The sequence below is a fragment of the Mus musculus genome, chromosome 8 (genome assembly GCF_000001635.26).
Source record: "Mus musculus strain C57BL/6J chromosome 8, GRCm38.p6 C57BL/6J".
NCBI lineage: Eukaryota > Metazoa > Chordata > Mammalia > Rodentia > Muridae > Mus > Mus musculus.
Window position 1 is genome coordinate 109,494,117 of NC_000074.6, and position 21,686 is coordinate 109,515,802.

Genomic DNA, 21,686 nt, shown 5'->3' on the forward strand with positions numbered 1-21,686 from the left:
TGGGGGAACTTCATCCAACCCTCTAGTTAAGAACATAATGAATGAGATTATTTTTAGGAAGTCCAGTGCATTGTGACCTCAACCACATCACCCCGTACTTACACACCAGTACATGTGTGGCCATCTTTGGTTTCACTGGAAGCTTTTTAATTGAGATAATTCTCCAAACTTTACAAGATTTCTATCTTTTTAATCCCCACCATGGCAAGCTGGGCTTCAAAAACAAGTCCTATCATTGGACATTTCATAGTCATAGTGGTCAAATGAGCGGGCAAGCTTCATGGAGTAGTAAGAGAGTCTTTGTGATCTTGGGTAAGCTACTTAACCTCTCTGAGCCTAAGTTTCCTTCCTTCTCTAGGTAATAGGGATATTAGTATTTCTTGCCCCCCCAACCCCTGAGTTATTATGGGAATAGGTCATATACATCTTGTGTGGTCCATAAAAAACCTAAGTCTTAACTATATCTGACCCATGGACATCTAGAAAGTTCAGCTCAGCCCTTTTTCTTCCCTAGAACAGTAAATTCAAGAACTTTTTAGTCTGCCACATAGTGGTTTTTTGGGAAAGATGTAAAACTATGGCCCTGCCTCCCTCACAAAGGTTTTAACCCACGTGAAAACACAGACAGATGGGCAGGAAAGTTGGGGTATTGTTAACAGTTTAGGAGATGTTTTCCAACTCCCCTGCTGAGGGCATAGATCCAGCTGGGGGAAAAATATCCTTTAAAAGGCTGGACTCATTTATGCTTTTTCCATCTTAAACACTTGGACTTTTTCAGGTTTACAAAAATGCTAAAGCTTAAAGGAGAATTACGAACTGCCAAGGGACTGAAGAATGAGGTAAGGCTCCCAACTGCCTGCTCACAAGAAAGAGAATCTTTGTTGAAGAAGGGATTGCTTCCAAGCTCCATGGTTCCAAATTCTGGGAATAAGCAGCATGAAACACCATGGGGAGAGCAGACATCACAACATAGATTTAAGAGCCCCAGTTCGAGCCTCAGCCCCTCTGGGTCCACACCTAACAGTGGAGTGACCTGGACCATGTTGCGCACCTTCCCTGAGCCTCCTCAGAGAGAGTACACATGATAAGCACATATTTCCATTGCTTACCAGGAAGTTTATCAGGTACTGTGTACAAAAAGCACCTAATGGACACTTTATATATTTTTTAATGTATTTATTTATTTAATGTGAGCACTCTGCTACATATACATCCGCAGACCAGAAGAGGGCATCAGATCTCCTTATAGATGGTTGTGAGCCACCATGTGGTTGCTGGGGATTGAACTCAGGACCTCTGGAAGAGCAGCCACTGCTCTCAACCACTAAGCCCCAGACATTTCCTAGTAATGCCAACATTTCACTTTATCTAGTAGGGATCTATAAAATGGAGTTTTCTGCTTTGTATAATAAAGTGTTGGCCAAAGTCTATGTATGTATCCCTCCATTGTTCCCCATAGGATGGAAAAAGTCCATTGGGATAAGTGTAACAATGTCTCACGTGGCATGTGCTTTCGCCAAGAAGTAAGCTGCTTCTAAAACCAACACTTCTGCTCCTTTCCTGCTGTGTTACTATTGCCACAGGGCACTTGCTGCTAGTTTTCCCTGGGAACAGGGGCCTGGTATACATTTTCTAGGCTTTTTTTTTTTTTTTCATTTAACATGTCTTTGGAACATCTTCAATGTACCAGGCCTTGTTCTGGAAGTTCGAAAAGTAAATGACATAAAGGTCCCTGTCCTCCTGGGCCCTCCCCTCTAGCAGAATAGCCCCTCAGGACATGATGGCCCAAAATAGGAGGGAACTACGAAGTACCAACAAAAAGCATCGGCATTCCACAGCTAGCCAGTATCTACCACTGACCCGCATGCCTGTAGGTATTGGTGATAGTTAAAAGTGGTTTTCCATTATTTGTTGAAGATTGACCTTTGTCCTTGGACAAATCATTTCCCAGAGACAGTTAGCTGGGGTTACCATTTGACTACAAAGTTACCTTAGGAACTACAACTCCAATTTTTTTCCAAGCCTCCTTCTTCAAGTCCCTAAAGGCCAAGAATGCTGCCATTTTGAATCTTAGATGTTCTTAGCTCTCCAAGAGCTGCTGAGTCATGAGCTTAAGTTTGACACAGCTCTCCCTAGGAATATACGTGAAACTGTTTGTCAGTCCTTTAATCAGAGGAGAAATGCCTGACTTCCCCTCTTGAAATATACATTTGAGAAGGCATAATGATTGACAAAGAGCTCATTTAATCAATACAAAATCAACTGTCATTAAATAGCTGAATTTCTAATGATGACCATGATCATGGAAGCAACTGCAGTATTAGCACTCACTACTTTGCCTCAGGATGGGTAGCTTGGCCAATGTCATGTAATTCTGGGTAGTTTTGAATCTTGCACCAGTAAAACTGGGTATCTGAATCCACAGCGTATGGAAATGAAGCTTCCTTCACCTAGCTGCATTGGTTAGCTATTTCAGCCATCACTAACGATTTCAGATGCAGAATGCTGTCAGACAGCGCGCCCAAGGGTCAACATTTAAACCCTTGGTTCATCTCCTATCTCTAGTCCTGGTTACAGAGCTATGATTGATGAAATGTCAGCTCAAATCTATACCTAATGCATATTGATACTCTGAAGGCCTCTGCCTGGAATTCATTCTCTATAAAGTACATAGGATTATAAATAGTTCACAGCTAATGTCTTGAGCAAGGTATTAGAAAGAAATTAGATTCATTAGGACCTCCATGAAAACTCGCCTCTTGAGTTTCTGAGCACAGCCTCCTCTTACAACCAACTGCATTAAAAATGGATGCCGGAGAGCGCCTCGTGTGCCTTTACTCTCGCTCTGCTACCTCGAAACTGGGGTGATTTGCTGTTTAGGAATGAATGGTCACATTTTTTATTTGAGAGGCAAATTTCATCTGACGTCTAGCAAAACACATTTGTTATTCAACCGGTTTAGAGACCCTTCCAAGGAAGATGATTTATCCCGGCCCTCTTGTTTTATGAATGAAGGCATTTCCTACGAGATTCCAAGCTGGTCCTAAATATCCAAATTAGACGATGCTGAAGGCCCAGCCCTGAGGTCCTGAAGGTAGAGGAGAATGGGCTGACATTAGGCTTCCTATTCAGAGGGAGCCCAACCTGGAGGGAGAAAGTTATATTCACTAACTTGAGAGAGTGTGTTCAACTGTTGACTTGGGGACGCCCTAGTTGTGTCTCGGTGGCTTTGTCTGAATGAGCTCTCAGCAGGCGCTGCTCCTTCAGAGCAACCAGAGAACATGGTTCTCAACTCAAGACAAGATCAGCGTCGAGACTGGTGTGCAGAACAATCTCAGACTCTCCTATAAGACAAGCATGGCCTTATTGTTTACCTCAGATCATACAAACGATTCTGTATTGTCCTGAGCATCTAGTCCCTCCCCCACCCGCCTACCCCCCCACCCCCAGGATTCCACACTATCCCTCGGACTGCTATGGTGAGAGAAGAAACTGAAAGTACTCTGGGGTGAAGCAACTGCTCCCTGCTGGGATCATGGATTTTGTTTTCAAGTTAGAAAACAGTGACTACATGCCAAGTTTTTTTTTTTTTTTTTTAAACCACTCTACACGTATTCTCTTAAGAGAGTCCCCGTAATTGTCTTAATGGTAATTACATGCTTGGGGCAGTTGACATCCACTGTTATTTTTCTGAAAGTGAGGAATGAGGAGTAAGAGCTAAAAGAGGAGGAGGGAGAGTTTTGAGATAATGAAATCCTTTTAATGACAGAGCCATGCCGTTAACCTAATTAAACTGTAAAGTGGGAAGAAGAAAGAGAAGGAAAAAAAAAAACTGCAGGTATTAAATGGAAATGGAGTGAATCAGCTGAGACAGCAGTGTTTCTGGGAACCACGTGGATTCCTGGTACTCTGTCATTGTGCTTCCGGTTCCCACACTGTCCTCTGGCCCACCTTGGCCTGTTCGGAGGTCTCCTAGATGGAGTGTCCATAGTAAACGCCTGATTTACTATGTCCACCTCGGGTCTCAAGTTCCCAAGGGAATGTGTGCCGTGTGGTCCATGTATTTCAGAAGCCAAGTCAGTGTGATAGGTCGGCAGAACCCTGGTTCCTCCGTGAAAAGGAAAGTAAGGCCTGGCTCTTCTAAGTTACAAGGCTTGGGAAAGGTGGCTCAGGTCCCTGCCCCATTACTGAGTATCCTTCCCTGGTTTCCTTTTAAAAACAGTTGCTTTAAGGCCACTGAGGTCAATTCGCCTCTAAACACCAAGGGCTGGAATGGAAGTGCTTGGGAGTTCACATGGCATGGTGCAGTGTTCGGCCAGTGACATCACTGGTATGGGGCTGGCCTGCTCAGCTTTCATTACCGCTAATCAAGATCAGCTCTGGGATGTAATTATACTCTGCTGTCTCCAGTAGGATCAGGCTAACATCATCACCCAGAGACCTTTGTGTGAGCCGGTTTGCTGGTTTGCCTGGGAGTTTTTCTCTCTTCCATCTTTCCTCAGGGATGTGACCAAGAGCAGTAAGGGCTAGGAAGGAAGCCCTGCAGAGCATCCCAGAGTGCTTCTCACTACCCATACTCGAAGAAGAGCCCACCCATCGGCCATTGCTTCATACCCAACCCCCTCCCCACCCAAGTTGCTACTTCCTGTTTTGATCTCCATCACTCCTTTCGGTTCTAACCTAGCAACAATGAGCTAACCCTTCTAACTCCTAATCAAAGACAAGGAGATCCTACTGATCAGGCTGGGGCTTTCTCTTTTGCTCCCATTGGTGATCGCCATTAAAGGAAAGCATTAGGTTTATAGGCAAGAGGGGGTTGGTTAATGGATAAAGAGAAAGTTAAAGAGATCTCAGACTCCCTCGTCAACTCTATCACTAATTCACTGTAGTCCTGACAAGTTCATTTGACATCTCGATATGTTTATTTCATCAGTGGTAGAACCATTAATATTTATAGACAGCTCTCTGGGTGCCTGGAATCATTCTAAGCTTCCTCGTGTAAAACAAGGGAATTGTCTGATGCACCCAGAGCAGTGTGGCAAAGATTAATTAATATAAATAAGTAATTGTCTGAATAATGCAAGGCTCTAAGACACCTCACAAATGGATCCTGTGTAAATGTTACCCAAGATGAGTAATAACAGCCCAGGCTCAATAAACAAATTTCCAGCGAATTCAGCTCCCTGTCAGCCCGTTAAGTGAAGGAAAAGCAAGCGGTTTTTCTCAATCGCTCCTAATTGATGCTTTCGTTTTTTCTGGCTGCCTAGGCTGGGGAGAGAGACAGGGATGTCAGCAATCTAAACAGCAAGCTCTTGAGCCTACAACTGGACATCAAGAATCTCCACGATGTCTGCAAGAGGCAGGGGAAGACCTTGCAAGAGAACCAGCTCTGCGTGGAGGAAGCGATGCTGAAAGCCAACCACGTAAGGCACCCGGCAGCTGGCCTGTGTCTCTCTGCTCCCTCCACCACTGTCACTTCTGATGGGAATGAGGGGACGTTCCACTGTGGGCCGCGCAGAGTACTAACTGCGCATGCATCAAGGGAACCAAATACATCACACATACTCCAGCCCAGAAGAAACTAGTCCTGTCTTTGGGATTTTCTTTTTTTTCAATCTAGCCATTTCTACCGTCATCGAGATACTGCGTATCACCCTTTTTCCTTATCTGGATTTAGCTCATCCAGAAAATACAAGGCTGGGTCTCAGATAAACTTCCATATTAGCCATGGCAACGAGAGAGCCACTGCACCTACGCTGAGGCATCTCCGTGCAAGAGGAATTCCTTTTATTTTTGTATTGGATATTTTCTTTATTTACATTTCAAATGTTTATCCCCTTCCAGGTCTCCCCTTTGGAAACCCCCATGCCATCCCTCCTCCCCTGCCTCTATGAGTGTGCTCACCTACCCACTCCCATCTTCCCACCCTGGCATTCCCCTACATTGGGCCATCGAACACCCTTGGGCCTCTCGTCCCACTGATGTCCAACAAGGCCATCCTCTGCCACATATGTGCCCAGTGTCATGGGTCCCTCTGCGTGTACTCTTTGGTTGGTGGTCCAGTTCCCCAGGAGCTCCAAGGGAGTCAGGCCTGTTGACACTGTTGCTCCCTCCATGGGACTGCAAACCCCCTCAGCTCCTTCAGTCCCTTCTCCAGCAACTCCATCTGGGACCCTCCCCACCCACTCCCACCCTCACCCCCGAGCTCAGTCTAATGATTGGCTGCGAGCCTTAATGGCACACTGTGCCTTGCTGCTGTTCTTCTAGAGACTAGAATCCAGTCATTCAATAGACTAACGTGACAGAGAGTCCTTAACCAATAACAAATAGGGAGAAGTTGATCAAATAGCCATATCCTTTTCCCCTTAGTCCAAGTTAACTCAAGGCTGGCTCTTAGAGCTCTCCCAGAATTTCTCAATGGGACCGAGCCCAGTAGACCAGTCCTAACCAGCTTGGTCTACATCTTTCCCTCCCTTGTCTCAGTCCCCAACTTGTCTGAGTTTTCTATAAACACCACCCGCTTATAATACTTGGCACTAAGTGGCTTATTACAGGGCCTGATTTCACAGCCCTAGCAAAGTCACTCTCGGTAACCCTATTCAAGTGTGGAAAGGGCCGACATCACAGCGTGGCCATCTTTCTCAAGTCTGACTTTGTGTTCACACTAACCAAGAAGTCTAGGCAGGTCACCAACCGAGCAATTTCGCTTTGACCTTCGGTTCCCTTTCTCTTCTGAATCTCTAAACCTGAAGTATTTACACCCATCTTTAAATTTGTCGACACAAATTGGAGACCAGATGTGTGGTCGCTTTTTTCTGTTTATAAACTGAAAAGCGTGAAGAAGTTAGCGGTTGCACAGGCATTTTCTGGAACCCTGGGTTTAGACCCTCAGCTGCGGTGTGGGTAGCCACGTGTTCTGGTCCTTCAGGACCTGGGCTCTCCGCACTGAGTCCGCCAGTGTGCTTTCAGGACTCATCAATTGACAATAGAAACCTCACATTGTTCTTTGCAGCTGCCTAACTATGCTTTCAATGAAACAATCTCACCTCATCTTACTGGCCTGGCCACTCTTTCCTCAGGAAGTCACAAAGAGGGGGGGAAAATCCACTGGTTTCCCTAAATCAATCTCAGAAAGATGATCATAATTTCTTTCTAAATATTAACATTTTAGGATATTTCCACTGGAGCTATCGTGAGTTTACTTATTGCCCCAGTCAGAGAAAGTCATGTGGTTTATAAATATATCTGGCAACTTAGAAGGAGAAAAGCATTAAATTGCATTTTATTATTCTAATTGCCTAGGAGAAGGTCTAACAGCTTGAGACAAGCTTTAAAACAAGCTCTCTCACTCTCTTTATTTTTCCCTGGCACTTAGCACAAAATTTAAATTGCAGACTATGCATACAAATACACAATTACACTCAGACCTCCACTCATCTCCTAGAAACCCCTTTAAGACCTGCCTTCCCTGGGAAACGTACTATGTTGACAAAGGAGAAACACCAGGCTTTCTGGAATTTGGACTCACACTGATGAGGAGCTGGGGAAATAGGCAGGAGGTCATGACTGAGGACCACATTTAAGGGAGAAAAGTAAAATACTCTATCAGATGTTATATGTAATAAAAGAGACAGAAGGTAGCTGGGTGGTGGAAGAGAAAATGCATGACCCTGTAAATCAAAGAATATAGACTTCAAAATCCAGAAACAAGCAGACTGTGGCAGCAAGAATACAGTTCTGAGGCTAGGAAAATGACTCAGGCGTTAAGAGCACACTGCTGTTGCAAAAGACCCAAGACTGGAGTTGATTCTCAGTGCTATGCAGCAAGCAACCTCTCAGAACTCCAACTCCAGGGCACCTGACACCCCCTTCTGACCTCCACATGTACTGCATTCACCTGCACAAACCCACACTCAGGTACACATATGCACACAATTACAATTTAAAAGAAAATTGTTTTAAGATAATGAATTATTTGAAAGTAGGGTAGCCAGGGTGCAGAGCCTATGGGCACTTCATCCTTTGGGTACTTGCCTGACCGTAAGACGATTTCCTTCAATTCATACCTTATACCCCATCATCCTAGACAAAGTGACTCAAAGTGGAAGAAAAGAAAGAACCACAGAGATATTAAAATAGCATTATGATCAAAGACTGGTATCATCCCCAGAGCTAGGAAGCTTGAGGCAGGGGGATTACCAGCTTCAGACCACCATGGCCTATGTAGCAAGTTGTAGGCTAACCTGAGTGACGCAGCAAGACAAATCTCTAAAAACAAGCCAGAGGCTGGGGAAATGACTCAGTAGATAAAAGTCTCTGATACATAAGTGTGAGGGCCTTAGTTTGAATCCTCCGAACTTATATAAGAAGTGGCAACTAGAAAGTACTCCTAGAAAATGCTGCGGCGGTGCATGCTTATGATCTCAGCACTTGGGGACCCCTGAGCCTTGCCAGGCATCCAGTCAGGCTGAAGAGGAAATCTGCATGTTAGTGGAAGACCATTTCTCAAAACATAAGGTAGATAGCAACTGAAGAAGATGCCCTGACATCAACTGGTAGCCTCCACGCAGACGTGCAAACTCAGAAACATACACATCATGTGCACATACAAGCTGAGACCACATAAATAATAATCAGAAAAAGAAGACCCTTGATAGCAATTTACCCAGGTTTTATTTGCGTTGGGCAATGGGGAGCATGCCAATGTCCTGGAACTCCTATTGTTGAACTAATTTTGGAGATGTACGGAGGACACCATTTTTAGCATTAAAAGATATAAAAACAAATGTTATCCTTTCAAGTGAAGCTAATTAGTTGAATATCTAAAGATTAGCAGAAGCCTCTCGCAAGCATTGTGGTAAGATATCACTTTGAACCATCGGTAATAAAGGCAATTTTAATGAGTTTGCTCAATGCCATGTGTGGTCCTGAATTGGATCCTAGAACAGAAAATAAAAACTAGTGGAAACATATGTGAAATTCAAATAAGGTATCTAGTTTCATCCCTAATACCCCACCAGCGTTGATTTCTTATGAAGTTGCATATGAAGTTAGGACTGGGGAAGTGTACAGGAAGATCCATGGGAAATTCGTCCTATGTTTGGAATTTGTCTGTGGAGAGAAAAATCATTCCAAATGGATTTAAAAAAAAAAAAAAGAATGGATCCCGTGTAAGCAGAGGTCTTGTGAGAAGAATGTCTAAACCACAAACATTCATTTGAATAAAATGCTTGTCACTGAGCACACAGCTCTTCTGCATTCAACAAGGAAAGTACACATAGTTTACAGATGACAGAGGAAGCATCAGACAAGCTTCACAATGGATAGGGAAGGCTAACCTAGTATTCCCAGGGAGTAGTAGCTCGCTCAGCACCTCAAAGTCTGGGAAGGGAGTCCATAGCAAGGACTGGGGAAAAGACAGAGAAACTCTAAGCTCTTAAACGGATAAAGAAGAGCAACAGGGACACAGTTGTGGGAACAATGCCAACCTCTGACAGCAGAGCATGCAAGCTGAAGAGAGAGTAAAGGGTTAAAAGGTATTTTGAAAAGCCAGCTCTAGGCAAATCAGCAGGGCCTGATGATACTCTTCTAAGAGCGCTTAAGGAATTGGCAGGTGTTATTACATAGCTGCTAGTGATAATTTTTGAGAACTCAAGAGGATAAAGAAAGTCCCTGTAGACTGGGGAGGGAAAGGGGTAAATGAAGTGCTCATCTTTTTAAAAAGGAAGAAAGGACAATCCTGGTAATTATAGACCTGTCAGCTTCACTTCAGTATCAGGGAAAATATAGAACTTAACATCAATCAATTAGCAGCAACTTCAAAAGCACAAAGTATTGGGTGGTAACCAACATGACTTTTCAAAAAGAGAATCATGGCAGGCCAATTAATTTCCTTCTGTGATCAAGTGGCCTCATAAGCAAGGAGGGAGCAACAGCTCTAATCTCTTGGTCCTCAGTGGGGCTGAAAGGTTGACTAAATATGGAAACAGCTCCTCTGGGCAGCCACACATCCCCAGCTTTTCATGTGGCCGATACAAGGGTGTAAATCTAGCTGAGAAGTCTGGTAGACCAGATGGCCTCAAGAGTCATATCCACTCTGGACAGTCACTTAAAGAGCTAATATAATTTCTATAAGCACTTCAGACTCATTTGGTTTTTTTTTCCAGATCCCAAATTAAAAGTCTAGGAAGAATATAATATCCATATCTTCACTAGGAAAAAACTTTTAAGAGACTGGAACTAGGGGAGAGGGTCCATGAGTAAAGTACAAGCCTAAGGACCTGAATTCATATCCCAGCACCCATGTTCCCGGTGGGTGTGGTGGCACACATCTGTGAGCCCAACACCGGGGATCAGGAGGAGATGGCAAATTCCTGGAACTCACAGGTAGCTTAGTCAAAACAAGCTCCAAATCCAGGAAGAGACCCTGTTTCAGAACAGTTAACTGAGGAAGAAAACAATGCCTAATGTCAACCCCTGGCCCCACACGTATGCATACCCACATGTGTGTACACAAACACGTGTGCACACATATACAATAGAAAGTGTAGTGGTGAGTTCCTGAATCTGTCCTTTTGCACACGTACAAGTAAATATGAATTTAGCCTATCGTGTATCATTTCACATTTATCAAGAGTTCAGAATGAACTTTTAAATATATAGAGACAAATAAGTAGAAATTTAGTAAGTCTGAACTCATTTTTAGATATTTCTCATAGTCTTTAAATTTTGTTTCTCCAAACCCATGTACAAATGTCTAAAATTTCCATCCCATAAAATCCCAGACTTTCTATGGATTTAAGCAGTTCTTAGACCTTCCTAATCAGGTATATTAGTCCAGGTGCTATGTTTGCTATGGGCTGCAAGAGTTCAAAATACCCCCTTTATCTGGCTGATCCATCGCGTTATCTGAAACTAAAGTAAAATCCAGAAAATTTCCATGTGACCTGTAGAGGAAGAGAAGTGACTCAGAGCTCATTAGGATTGCTGCCAGGGTGTAGAGCTTCATACACAGCCCTTGGAAGAAGACGTTCTATACCCACAGGAAGCTTCAAAGCCAACAAGCAATTCTGAATTCTCCTGGCATCCCCAGGTACGGGGAGGAAATGCCTGGAATACAATTTTGCTTCTCTCAAAGAATGTTTTTCTCATTCTTTTGAACAATGAAGAACAAGGTGGAGATATAAGAACAAGGAGATGATGATGTAATGAGCGAATATGCATTAGGCAGTGGCAGCTGGTTTTCAGCTGGGACCTCCGTGTCCAGCAATGGACAAGCAGATCCAAATCCATCACATACTAGATCCAAGGTCTAACCCTCAGCAATTGGTCTGCTTTCAAAAAAGCCAAGAGGGAGAAAATAAATGAATTGAGCAAAAATAACAGGGAGCTTGGGGGTATTTTCTTCACTGAAGCAAATCCTTAAAAATCAACCCTGACCCAGTATGTCCACACCTCCTTTTAACTCAGTCTACATTAAGTATTTAGCTGAAAGATTTTTTTTTTTCCCACATAGCTTCCAATAGTTCCTCTAACTATATAGACAAGAAGATTTAGGGTTTTGGAGACTTCCCTGTACACACATTTGTGTCCAACGTGCGAAAGTACAAAGAGAGACAGACACAGAGAGTCACCCACACACCCTTGTGCTTGCCCATGCATACCAAACTTCCTCTTCTCCAAACCTCATTTACAGAGGGAACAGCAACACTCTTAGCTTGGGAAAACTGAGAGCACCTAACAGTATTTCATACACACATCGACAATTACAGCTACATGCTGTAAATACAAATTTCACCCTTGTTTGGCGAGAAGTCTCATCGCCTCCCCTGAAGCTGCATTTGTGAGTTTCTTGGTCCAAGTGTTCACCCTGTCTCTGCGGAATACTTCTGTTGCTGGCAACAATGGTGGTCCATTTCTTGTTCATCTTCTCAACTCTGAAGCGTGTGGGTGAGACGTGCTTCACACAGTCTGCATCTGTCTTTCTGGTTCTGAGCTGGGCTGTACCTTACCTCTGCTACACTGCCCTTCTCACTTAAGCTTTCTTTCCTTAGGGTCTCAGCTCAGTTTCATTAAAACTCCATCTCTCCAGTGACTCCAGCTGACCCATTAAAATCACTCTGTCTTGGGTGGCCATGAGTCCTCCACAGTCTAACATCTAACCCAGCAGTGAATTTTGCCAGCTCTGTTTTCAAAATATATCTAGAATTCATCAACTTCTAACTTCCGTTACTACACCCTTGTCCCACATCCCCCTCTCTCCCTCGTTGCCTGGACCCCTCCAATAGTCTCCGTGTTGTCTCTCCTCTTTGCTTTCTTTTTTTTTAATTGGGTATTTATTTCATTTACATTTCCAATACTATCCCAAAAGTCCCCCATACCCTCCCCCACCCACTCCCCTACCCACCCACTCCCACTCCTTGTCCCTGGCGTTCCCCTGTACTGAGGCATATAAAGTTTGCACGACCAATGAGCCTCTCTTTCCACCGATGGCTGACTTAGGCCATCTTCTGATTCATATGCAGCTAGAGACACAAGCTCCTTGGCGGGGGGGGGGGGTAATTGGTTAGTTCATATTGTTGTTCCACCTATAGGATTGCAGATCCCTTCAGCTCCTTGGGTACTTTTCTCTAGCTCCTCCACTGGGGGCCCTGTGATACATCCAAAAGCTGACTGTGAGCATCCACTTCTGTGTTTGCCAGGCCCCGGCATAGTCTCACAAGAGACAGCCATATCTGGGTCCTTTCAGCAAAATCTTGTTAGTGTATGCAATGGTGTCAGCGTTTGGAAGCTGATTATGGGATGGATCCCCGAATATGGCAGTCTCTAGATGGTCCATCCTTTTGTCTCAGCTCCAAACTTTATCTCTGTAACTCCTTCCATGTGTGTTTTGTTCCCAATTCTAAGAAGGGGCAAAGTGTCCACACTTTGGTCTTCATTCTTCTTCAGTTTCATGCGTTTAGCAAATTGTATCTTATATCTTGGGTATTCTAAGTTTCTGGGCTAATATCCACTTATCAGTGAGTACATATTGTGCGAGTTCTTTTGTGATTGGGTTACCTCACTCAGGATGATGCCCTCCAGGTCCATCCATTTGCCTAGGAATTTCATAAATTCATTCTTTTTAATAGCTGAGTAGTACTCCATTGTGTAAATGTACCACATTTTCTGTATCCATTCCTCTGTTGAGGGGCATCTGGGTTCTTTCCAGCTTCTGGCTATTATAAATAAGGCTGCTATGAACATAGTGGAGCTTGTGTCCTTCTTACCGGTTGGGACATCTTCTGGATATATGCCCAGGAGAGGTATTGCAGGATCCTCCAGTAGTACTCTGTCCAATTTTTTGAGGAACCACCAGACTGATTTCCAGAGTGGTTGTACAACCTTGCAATCCCACCAACAATGGAGGAATGTTCCTCTTTCTCCACATCCTTGCCAGCATCTGCTGTCTCCTGAATTTTTGATCTTAGCCATTCTGACTAGTGTGAGGTGGAATCTCAGGGATGTTTTGATTTGCATTTCCCAGATGATTAAGGATGCTGAACATTTCTTTAGGTGCTTCTCAGCCATTCTTTGCTTTCTTACGGTTGACTTTCAGTAGAACAGGCCATGCGTCCTTCGTAAACTCTACAAAAGATCGTGTCATTCCCCTTCACAGTACTTTCTAGTGGACTGTCACCTCTTGAATGAAGCTGGGGACGTCATGGTGGCCTCCTCCCCCTACAGAACCTGGTGTCCTTTTTCTCACCTCCTCTGGCACTGCTTTTCTGCCTTTATATAGTCTCTGCTTCAAAACACGCACAATGGCTGGAGCTTCTACAGGGATCTCAGATCCCACCAGGCAGGTTTACACCTTGTCTATAGACCTGCTGTTCTCTGTCTCTGGAACATTCCAGCTACTTGGGTCTATTGTTCTCATCTCTTGCCTCCTTTCCGTGTGGACTCAACCCACCTTCTTGATAAACTTTTTCATAAGAACTTTTTTTCTGAAACAATCTCATCCCCCTGTCTGCTTTACTCTGCTCTGTGGTACTTTTGCTTACAAAGCACTCTACTGTTCTCTAGTGTCTTTCCTGGGTCTGTCTGTCTCTTGCACACACCCACATGTCATGCATGTGTGTGTGAACGTAGAATACACATGTACGTATGTCTATATACATGTAGAGGCCACATGAAATGTCTTCCACTATTCCGTTGTCTCTTGGGACAGGGTCTTCACTGAATTCAGAGCTCACTGATCTAAGCAGTGGTGACCGGGTAACCTGCCTATTCCCACCTGTCCCTGCCATCTCCCCACCAACCAGTGCTATCACCACAGACCCTCATGACAACACCTGATTTTTACCTGGATCCAGAGATTTGCCGTTGGGCCTTTATGCTGATACAGCAGTCACTTTACTTAGTTATCTTCACCTACCTCATAACTCTATAAATATAGCCCAACTATCAAGTTGCATGCTTATCAATGGCAGGATTTTTTATCATTTACAAATTATTAAAATTTAATAAAGCGATGGAAATGTTCACTTTTTTAATGCCTTAAGTAGAGTCCAAGAGACTGAAAAAACAGTATAGCTATTGTCATTGCTCTTGGTTCTGAGAGGAACCTGAGGGTAGCACCCTATTGTGGAATGCATCACGTGGTACATGGGAGATGCTAGTGAGGGTTATCACCTCTTTTCCCTCCTCTAAGCCAGTCTTTTCTCCCTACAAAGTCACAGACAGCCTGAAAATCATTACGGACACCAAGCTGTGGCTTGGAATGACACTACAGAGCTGAAGCCCAGTGCTTTGTGACCCTAGCCAGGACTGAATTTGGACCAACCAGGGTCGCCCTGATCTCCATGACAGACGTATAACTAGAAGCTCATGCATGACAGTTTGTATTAAGTTCCCAGACACCAGCCAATATGACTGCCCTCCTTTACATAAAGACACGCATCTGAGCATAGGAAGACAGCCCACCACTGCCCTAGGCTAGGCTGCATGTTATTGCTACCTACTGCTTTGCCCATCAGCCCTTATCCAGTGTACCCAATACAAAAATGGTTTTCAAGGTCCTAGTGCTGACCATACCACATACTTTGAACACAGGACTTGGAAGAATTGAGCTGGGGCTGGCCTGGAAGACTCCTGAAGACTGACTGGCATAGTACTGGGAGGTGCTATGTAAGAGTTTCTAAGGCCAGCCTTTCATTCCTTTTACTCAAATACATAGCCATAAATCTCTAATTTATGCCCTGAAGAAACAGGCATAGTCACTCCTCTGTGAGAGTTTGTAATGCAAGTAGAATGTAAGATACACAGAAATAATTGCAGGCAAAAATAAGAAACACCACATCAAGTTGCCAGGTAGGTCTGTGGTCCTGATTCAAAGGCAGTTTAGATAAACCCAACAAGGAGAGAGGACTGTAAACTGAGCCTTGAAGGATGAATGGAAAGATGGAAGCTAAGGTCCACCACCCAGCCCACCTCTTTACCCTCCTCCCTTTCCCGTGTCATTGCCATAACGAATAAGGATAAGAAAACATAGAAGCACCAATGTGCTTCAATTTTTTTCAATGCAACTTCAATTTTCCTGGAAAAATAACTCAGGATCTGTCTCCCAACAAGCCTAGAACAGAGGGGGCACCCGGGGTTCAAAGATTCAGAAGCCTTTTTGAAAGACTGTACTGGCAGTGAGGGAGGGAGGGAGAGACAGAGGGGAGGGGAGAGAGAGAACACACACACATATACACCATCTACCACACCACATCTTTCTTGAAGAGAGACAGTAGGTGCCCAACTGTGAGTACAGTCTTCTGCCTTCCACACTCCAGCTTCCAGAAGCCTCAGAACCCAGCAATTTCGGTGTTCTGTTACCTGGGTCCTTGTCATAACTAAATTCAGCCCAAGAACCATTGACCCAAAACTCACTTCCTCCCAGGTCAAGCTCGTCATCTTTCTATGTATAGGTAAACACGAATACACAGCATTCACCATGTCTCTCTAGATCATTTATATGTGTGATTTTCCCCCCTCTGCATTGGGGATGCAGGGTGATGAGATGGCTCAGTGAGTAAAGGGGTTTGCCACTACTCTTGATGGCCTGAGTTGGATCCCTAGGACTCAGATGGTGGGTGGAGAAAACCAATTCCCCAAAGTTGCCCTCTGGCCTCCCCATACAGACCACAGTAGGCACATACCCACCCAACTCACTCAAATAAATAAATAAATGTCATTTTCAAATGTTTAAAAGAACCATCTTTTCTTCTTCAGATTCCTTCATGCAGAGTAGTAACAGGGAGTGAGCGGGTGCTCGGGGAATGTAGTGAAATGTTTAGAAATCTCTGTGTGGATAAAAGCATCAAAGCCAACGCGTGGCTGTGTCCTCTGTGGCCTTCTAACCCTCTTCTGTGTATCCTATCTGTGCTGCAGAACAAGAAGCAAGCCCAGACGTTAGTATTCACGGACAACCAGATGGACTTCCGGGTCAATAAGCAATACCATCTCAGGCAACTCCAGCAACTGAAGAAGAAGCTGCTGACCCTCCAGCAGGAACTGGAGTTCCGTACCCAGGAGCTCCAGGCTTCCTACTGCTCTCTCCTGCAGTACCAGTCGATCCTGGAGAAGCAGACTTCCGACCTTCTTGTTCTTCACCGTCACTGCAAACTTAAGGAAGATGAGGTATCATGAGGTTAACCCTTGATATGTCCCGGGTTGCCCATGTACCTCCAGTGCTCGGACGCTGCCTGACATATAGCAAGCACTGCATTTCAAAGGGAGGGCTCTGCACCACCTTGAATAGGCCTAAGAGTCTTCCCTCTTTAGTTCATGACCGGTCCGAAGGTTAACAAAGGGAAACGGAATGGACTGGCAGGACTCTGTGGAGATAAGCAGTGTTAATGTATATGAGGTGTGGGGGTAGGGTATGGGGTTTGTGTACACACGTGTGGCATGAGAGGCCATCCTCTCTATATTGTTATGGCCGTTAAAATACAAGAGACTCCAGGTCTCTCAGAGGGGGAAAAAAAAAGCAAAAGGCCCATTAAATCAAATATTTTTAGGAAAGTCAGCTGCACAGATGGTAAGGCGCCCAGCCCCTGGTCCAGTGCTGGTTCTAAGTAGTTACTGAGCGCCATTTTGTTTCTTCAGGCTGGAGAAAGCCTTAGAGACTTAGCAGGTTCCAGACATTCACTTATATTGACGCTCTAGGGCAATGGTTTTTGGTTTGTTTTGGTTTGGTTTTGTTCTTTTTTTTAAACAAAGAACAGCATGCCTATGAAATCCCAAGTAAATTCCAAGGACCCACAGAACCGAGATGGATTTAGCAGGAGGGACGCAGAAAGCCTTAGCACTGTGGTTCTACATAATGGGGCAGGCAGGACTCATGGGTGTGCCTTCCCCTGACAGCTGCTTCTTTCTGGCTGAACAAAATCTCTGAGGAGTATTTTAGACAGTGTTTTTGCTAAAAGACTAACTCCGGGGACTTTAAAGGGGGCCTTAGAGGGAGTATAGAAAATTCTGTAAAGGGCACATTGTAGCCTAGAAGGAATTAGCTGGAAATAACTGGGAAGGGAAGGAAGAAAGGTGATTCCAAAGAAATGCCATTTGGGGAAAGTCTGGGAGCATCAACTGTGGTTTAATAAAGCTCTTAAGTGTTCAGACTGGCTGTTCTCTGCACCCTAAGCCAGAGCCCAGCTTGTATAAAGGAACCCCCAAGTTAGCTGGGGGGTGCTACTTAGCAACAAAGACCACAAAGAGCTATTACCGATAGTCAGAGATGGGTGACCTGCTGCCGTTATGACAACTGCACATATCACCACAGTCCTAAAGTCTGGCTTCTAACTCTGTCACCACATCCACCCAAGACATCCATTCCCTCAGTCACCGGAGGCAGCTGCCAGAGCTCTAGCAATCCCACACTTATTCCAAATAACCCAAGTGAAAGGGGAGATGGGAAGAAAGTGCACGCTATTCTTTTAAGGACACTTGCCAAAAGTTACACACACACACACACACACACACACACACACATACATACACACACACATGCACGCATATACATACACACATGCACATGCACTCCACATGACCCCAGCTAGTTCCCAGAGAGCCAAGAAATGTCATTTTTAAGAAGACATGTTGCTGCCCCCAGTCTAAATCAAATGAACGCTCACCTGCTAGGAAAGAGGATAGGATTTGGCACAGTGGTCACTGCCAGACCTCAATTGGAGGAGAAAGCACTGCAAAATTTATTCTAAACATTCTGCCAACCTCTCTTGACACCATTAACACAGAGACACCACACCTCTGTCCAAGGCTGGGTTCTGCCAACATCAAGACCCTAAGATGAGCATATGAGCAGTCATGTGATTCTAAGAGGCATGAGGGGGTGCCATCAAGAAGGGCAAATCCCAAATGGAATGGGTTACTTGCTCTAGGCAAATGGGGGGTTCAAGCCCTGGAGATCTCTGGATGATATTCTAGGACATTCCTCAGTGAACTCTCCAACCCAATACCACTACTGGCAATCACTCCTGGGGGCACTCACTCGCCAGCATGTCTCATCTTCTCTGCCTTTCCCCTCTGGTTGAAAGAGCAAACAGACAAACGTTCTTATAATTGGAATGGGCTGTGTACAAAGAAATAGCGAATTCTCAGAGTTTGCTGTCTACAGGGATCCTCAGACCAATGTAAATAGACACCAACAGAGCTGGTCCTATATACACACTGCATACAGATGCATGTGTGTGTGCATGCACGCACATGAATATGTTTAAAAATAGTGCTACGGAAATGTAAGTAGGACCAATTCTTCCTGCTACAATACATGACTATCAAATACCCCTCTCCTTTTGCCCTAAGAGATACTTTAAACCAAATGATCCTTTCTTGAGAGGAATCTCAGATGTGAAGCAATCTGTTTAGCCAGCTTAATTAATGGGCCAATTTCTGTCGAGAGTTGGACAGTTTGGAGCAACGTGAAGCCTTCCACAGTGATGCACCCCTTGACTCTTTGAACGCATATAACTTGACATGCAATTTAGCACGCTCAACCACATACAATCATTTGCTAACTTAAAATCTAGTCTCCTCAACATTCTGAGAGAGGTGAGGCTGTGTCTCCTAGACCTACCTCACCCGATGTGATGCTCTTGTGAACATCCTAGAGATTCATGTCAGTGGATGACAGATTAGAAAAAAGAAATCATTTGCATAAGAATCACACAAATCTCAGAGGAACTTCAGCTCATAGCCCGTCTCTATCTCTTGGGAATTTGCCGACATGAAACTGTGTTCTTGTGGGGACTCTATGCTTTCCAAATGAGACCCCTAAAGAGTGCTCAGGAAAGAAAGGACATAGGTATTCCACGGTCTTTCAATAAAGGGCATGGCTCAAACCCACTCCTGTTCATCATCAGGTGTTTGTTCAGAGAGAACAGGAGAAGATACTAAATAGGACATCCTGTTTAGTATTTCGATTGTTCACAGTCTGACACTGAACTGGGGCCCTTAGACCTGCACCATACTTAAATGCTGTTCATTTAGGCTTCTAGTTCAGACGTGCTCACTACACGCCTTCATGGTCTTATCTGTGCTGGCTGTTTGCATGGCTGCAGTGTGCTTCCCCCTCCTGTACTAACAGGTCATTCTCTACGAGGAGGAGATGGGAAATCATAGTAAGAGCACGGGGGAGAAACTCCATCTGGCGCAAGAGCAGCTTGCCTTGGCGGGGGACAAGATCCTCTCCCTAGAAAGGAGCCTAAACCTCTACAGGGACAAGTACCAGACTTCCCTGAGCAACATAGAGTTACTGGAGTGCCAAGTGAAGATGCTGGAGGGGGAACTCAGCGGACTCATTGGTCAGGTAGGACCTAAGCCACATCCCTTAGCCAGGCGCTCTAGCAGGTAGACATTTCTTGGGTGGTTCCCTCTATAGGTCCTAGCCTCTTCCACCCAAGACTTGAACCTCCCACCAAAGGAGTTCCTCCCACCATTCAATTTGGAAGCGTTTAGGGTTTTACCAGTTTCCAGCTTTTCTCTCACTTTTAAGATTACTCCTAACCAGGCATCTGGGGGTCGGGGGGAGAGGGAACAGGACTCAGTTGATTAGGGTTTTTGCCTAGCATCCACAAAACCCTGGGTTCAATCGCTAGCACCATACAAAGAGTTCAAGGCAGCTTCATAAGACCCATCCCATCTCAGAAACAGGGGAGGGTAAGAGAGAGGAAAGAGAGAGCCACGATTCTGGGGACTGCTACATCAAAGGATGTGCGCATTTTGAGTGAACATAAATACCACATAAACCAAAATGGTTCTACCGTTCAATAATTTTACCAGGAATAATTAAAAGTTTTTATATTTTTTTTCCTGATCCTTCTAAGTTGTGTTAAACCAAAGGGTAGGGGGCAAGAAGCTGTCTCTCAATGCAATCCTCACTCTCTTTAATCCTGATAGAAGTCAGCTGGGTTCTCGAGGAAAAGGCCCAGGTAGATTTGCATGCAAGTGTTTGTAGACAGAGATCTTGGCATTCACTTGCAGGAGAAAGCGGAGCACAGCTAGGTTACACAAAGAGGAAAGAGGCCCTGCAGTCTCCCGAAGGCCTCCACCCACTCCAGAGAGAGACAGGGAGCTGCAGAAAGACCCAGAGCTGGAGTTGGGGGGAAAGCCACCTGGCCATCTGCGTGTTATCAACTACTGAGTGCGGGCTGCCCCTCTGTGACTCTGGCAAAGCAGTCAGGAAAGGCCCTGACGTGGACTGCAGCTAACAGCAGCCCTTGCAACAGCTAGACAAGAATCCCTAGGTAGCTTTTCACTACCAAAGGGATCTTCCACTGAATTAGTAGTTTTAATCCTTTTGTATTGACTTACGGGAGTGTCTTAATATCTATAATAAACTTTCTTTGCTATGTTGCAAGTATTCCCCACCGCCCATAGCATGTCACTTGGCTTTATCAATGACGTTTTTATCATGTGCAAGCTTTAAGCATCCATGGAGTCGAACTCTCACACCCCTATAGATTCCGGGCTTTACAGCTCATTTTGGAAGAAAAAAGAAAAAAAAAAGAAAAGAAAAAAAAAAAGCCTGGGAAGGCCTCCTTGACACCCAAAATCATAAAAAGGTTTTTTTGGTTTTTGGGTTTTTAAAATTAGTTTTGTAAGTTTTCAATTTTATGTCTCTAGTTTTCAGTCCAAATGTGCATAGGAAATGAGATGTGGCTTTAATTTTACACTTATGTATGTGACCCTCCTGGGGCCCCCGAATCATTCGCTGACCATCCCAACCCTCCCCCACTAATTGAAGCGTCCATTTGCAGGAGCCAAGGTGAGGTACACAAGGTTCAGGATCCTTCCTTATCTGTCTTCCTCCTACTGGAGGCAGAATTCCTCAGGCACTGTGACTGACAGCCTGTTGACAGTACCATGTAGCCCTTCCTCCTTCACTGGGCACTTCAAACTTTTCTCAAGCATTCTTAGACTTCTCGATGAAATTCACTCGTACGTTGTCTAACGCTCACATCATATATTACTGTGGGAGATTAGCAAGCCCTGGGGAGCATGAAGTGTTATAATTTTATTCATTTGTTTTCATTGAAGGCTTTTCACTTTCCTTTATAGGCCTGGTTTTATAAATAGGAGTTCTTTTTTGCTTTGAGATACTCGCTATGCAGTCCCGGCTAGCCTGGAACTTTCTATCTATAACA

The 21,686-nt window shown here is 44.6% G+C and overlaps 1 protein-coding gene across 9 annotated transcripts in view; it reads left to right on the plus strand.

Annotated features, from left to right (window-relative positions):
* The window catches only part of Pmfbp1 (polyamine modulated factor 1 binding protein 1), a 164,828-nt gene that overhangs the window by 116,302 nt on the left and 26,840 nt on the right, over window positions 1-21,686 (plus strand). For 6 of the 9 annotated variants that reach the window (XM_011248452.1, XM_011248453.1, XM_030243693.1 and 3 more), the window contains 4 exons: window positions 779-839; window positions 5,268-5,423; window positions 16,417-16,665; window positions 19,628-19,849. In XM_011248452.1, coding sequence (XP_011246754.1) covers window positions 779-839; window positions 5,268-5,423; window positions 16,417-16,665; window positions 19,628-19,849 — 688 coding nt within the window. Of the gene's footprint in view, window positions 1-26; window positions 313-778; window positions 840-5,267; window positions 5,424-16,416; window positions 16,666-19,627; window positions 19,850-21,686 lie in introns of those variants that run through there. The other 3 variants (XM_011248456.1, XM_030243694.1, XM_006531214.3) reach the window with 2 other exon arrangements.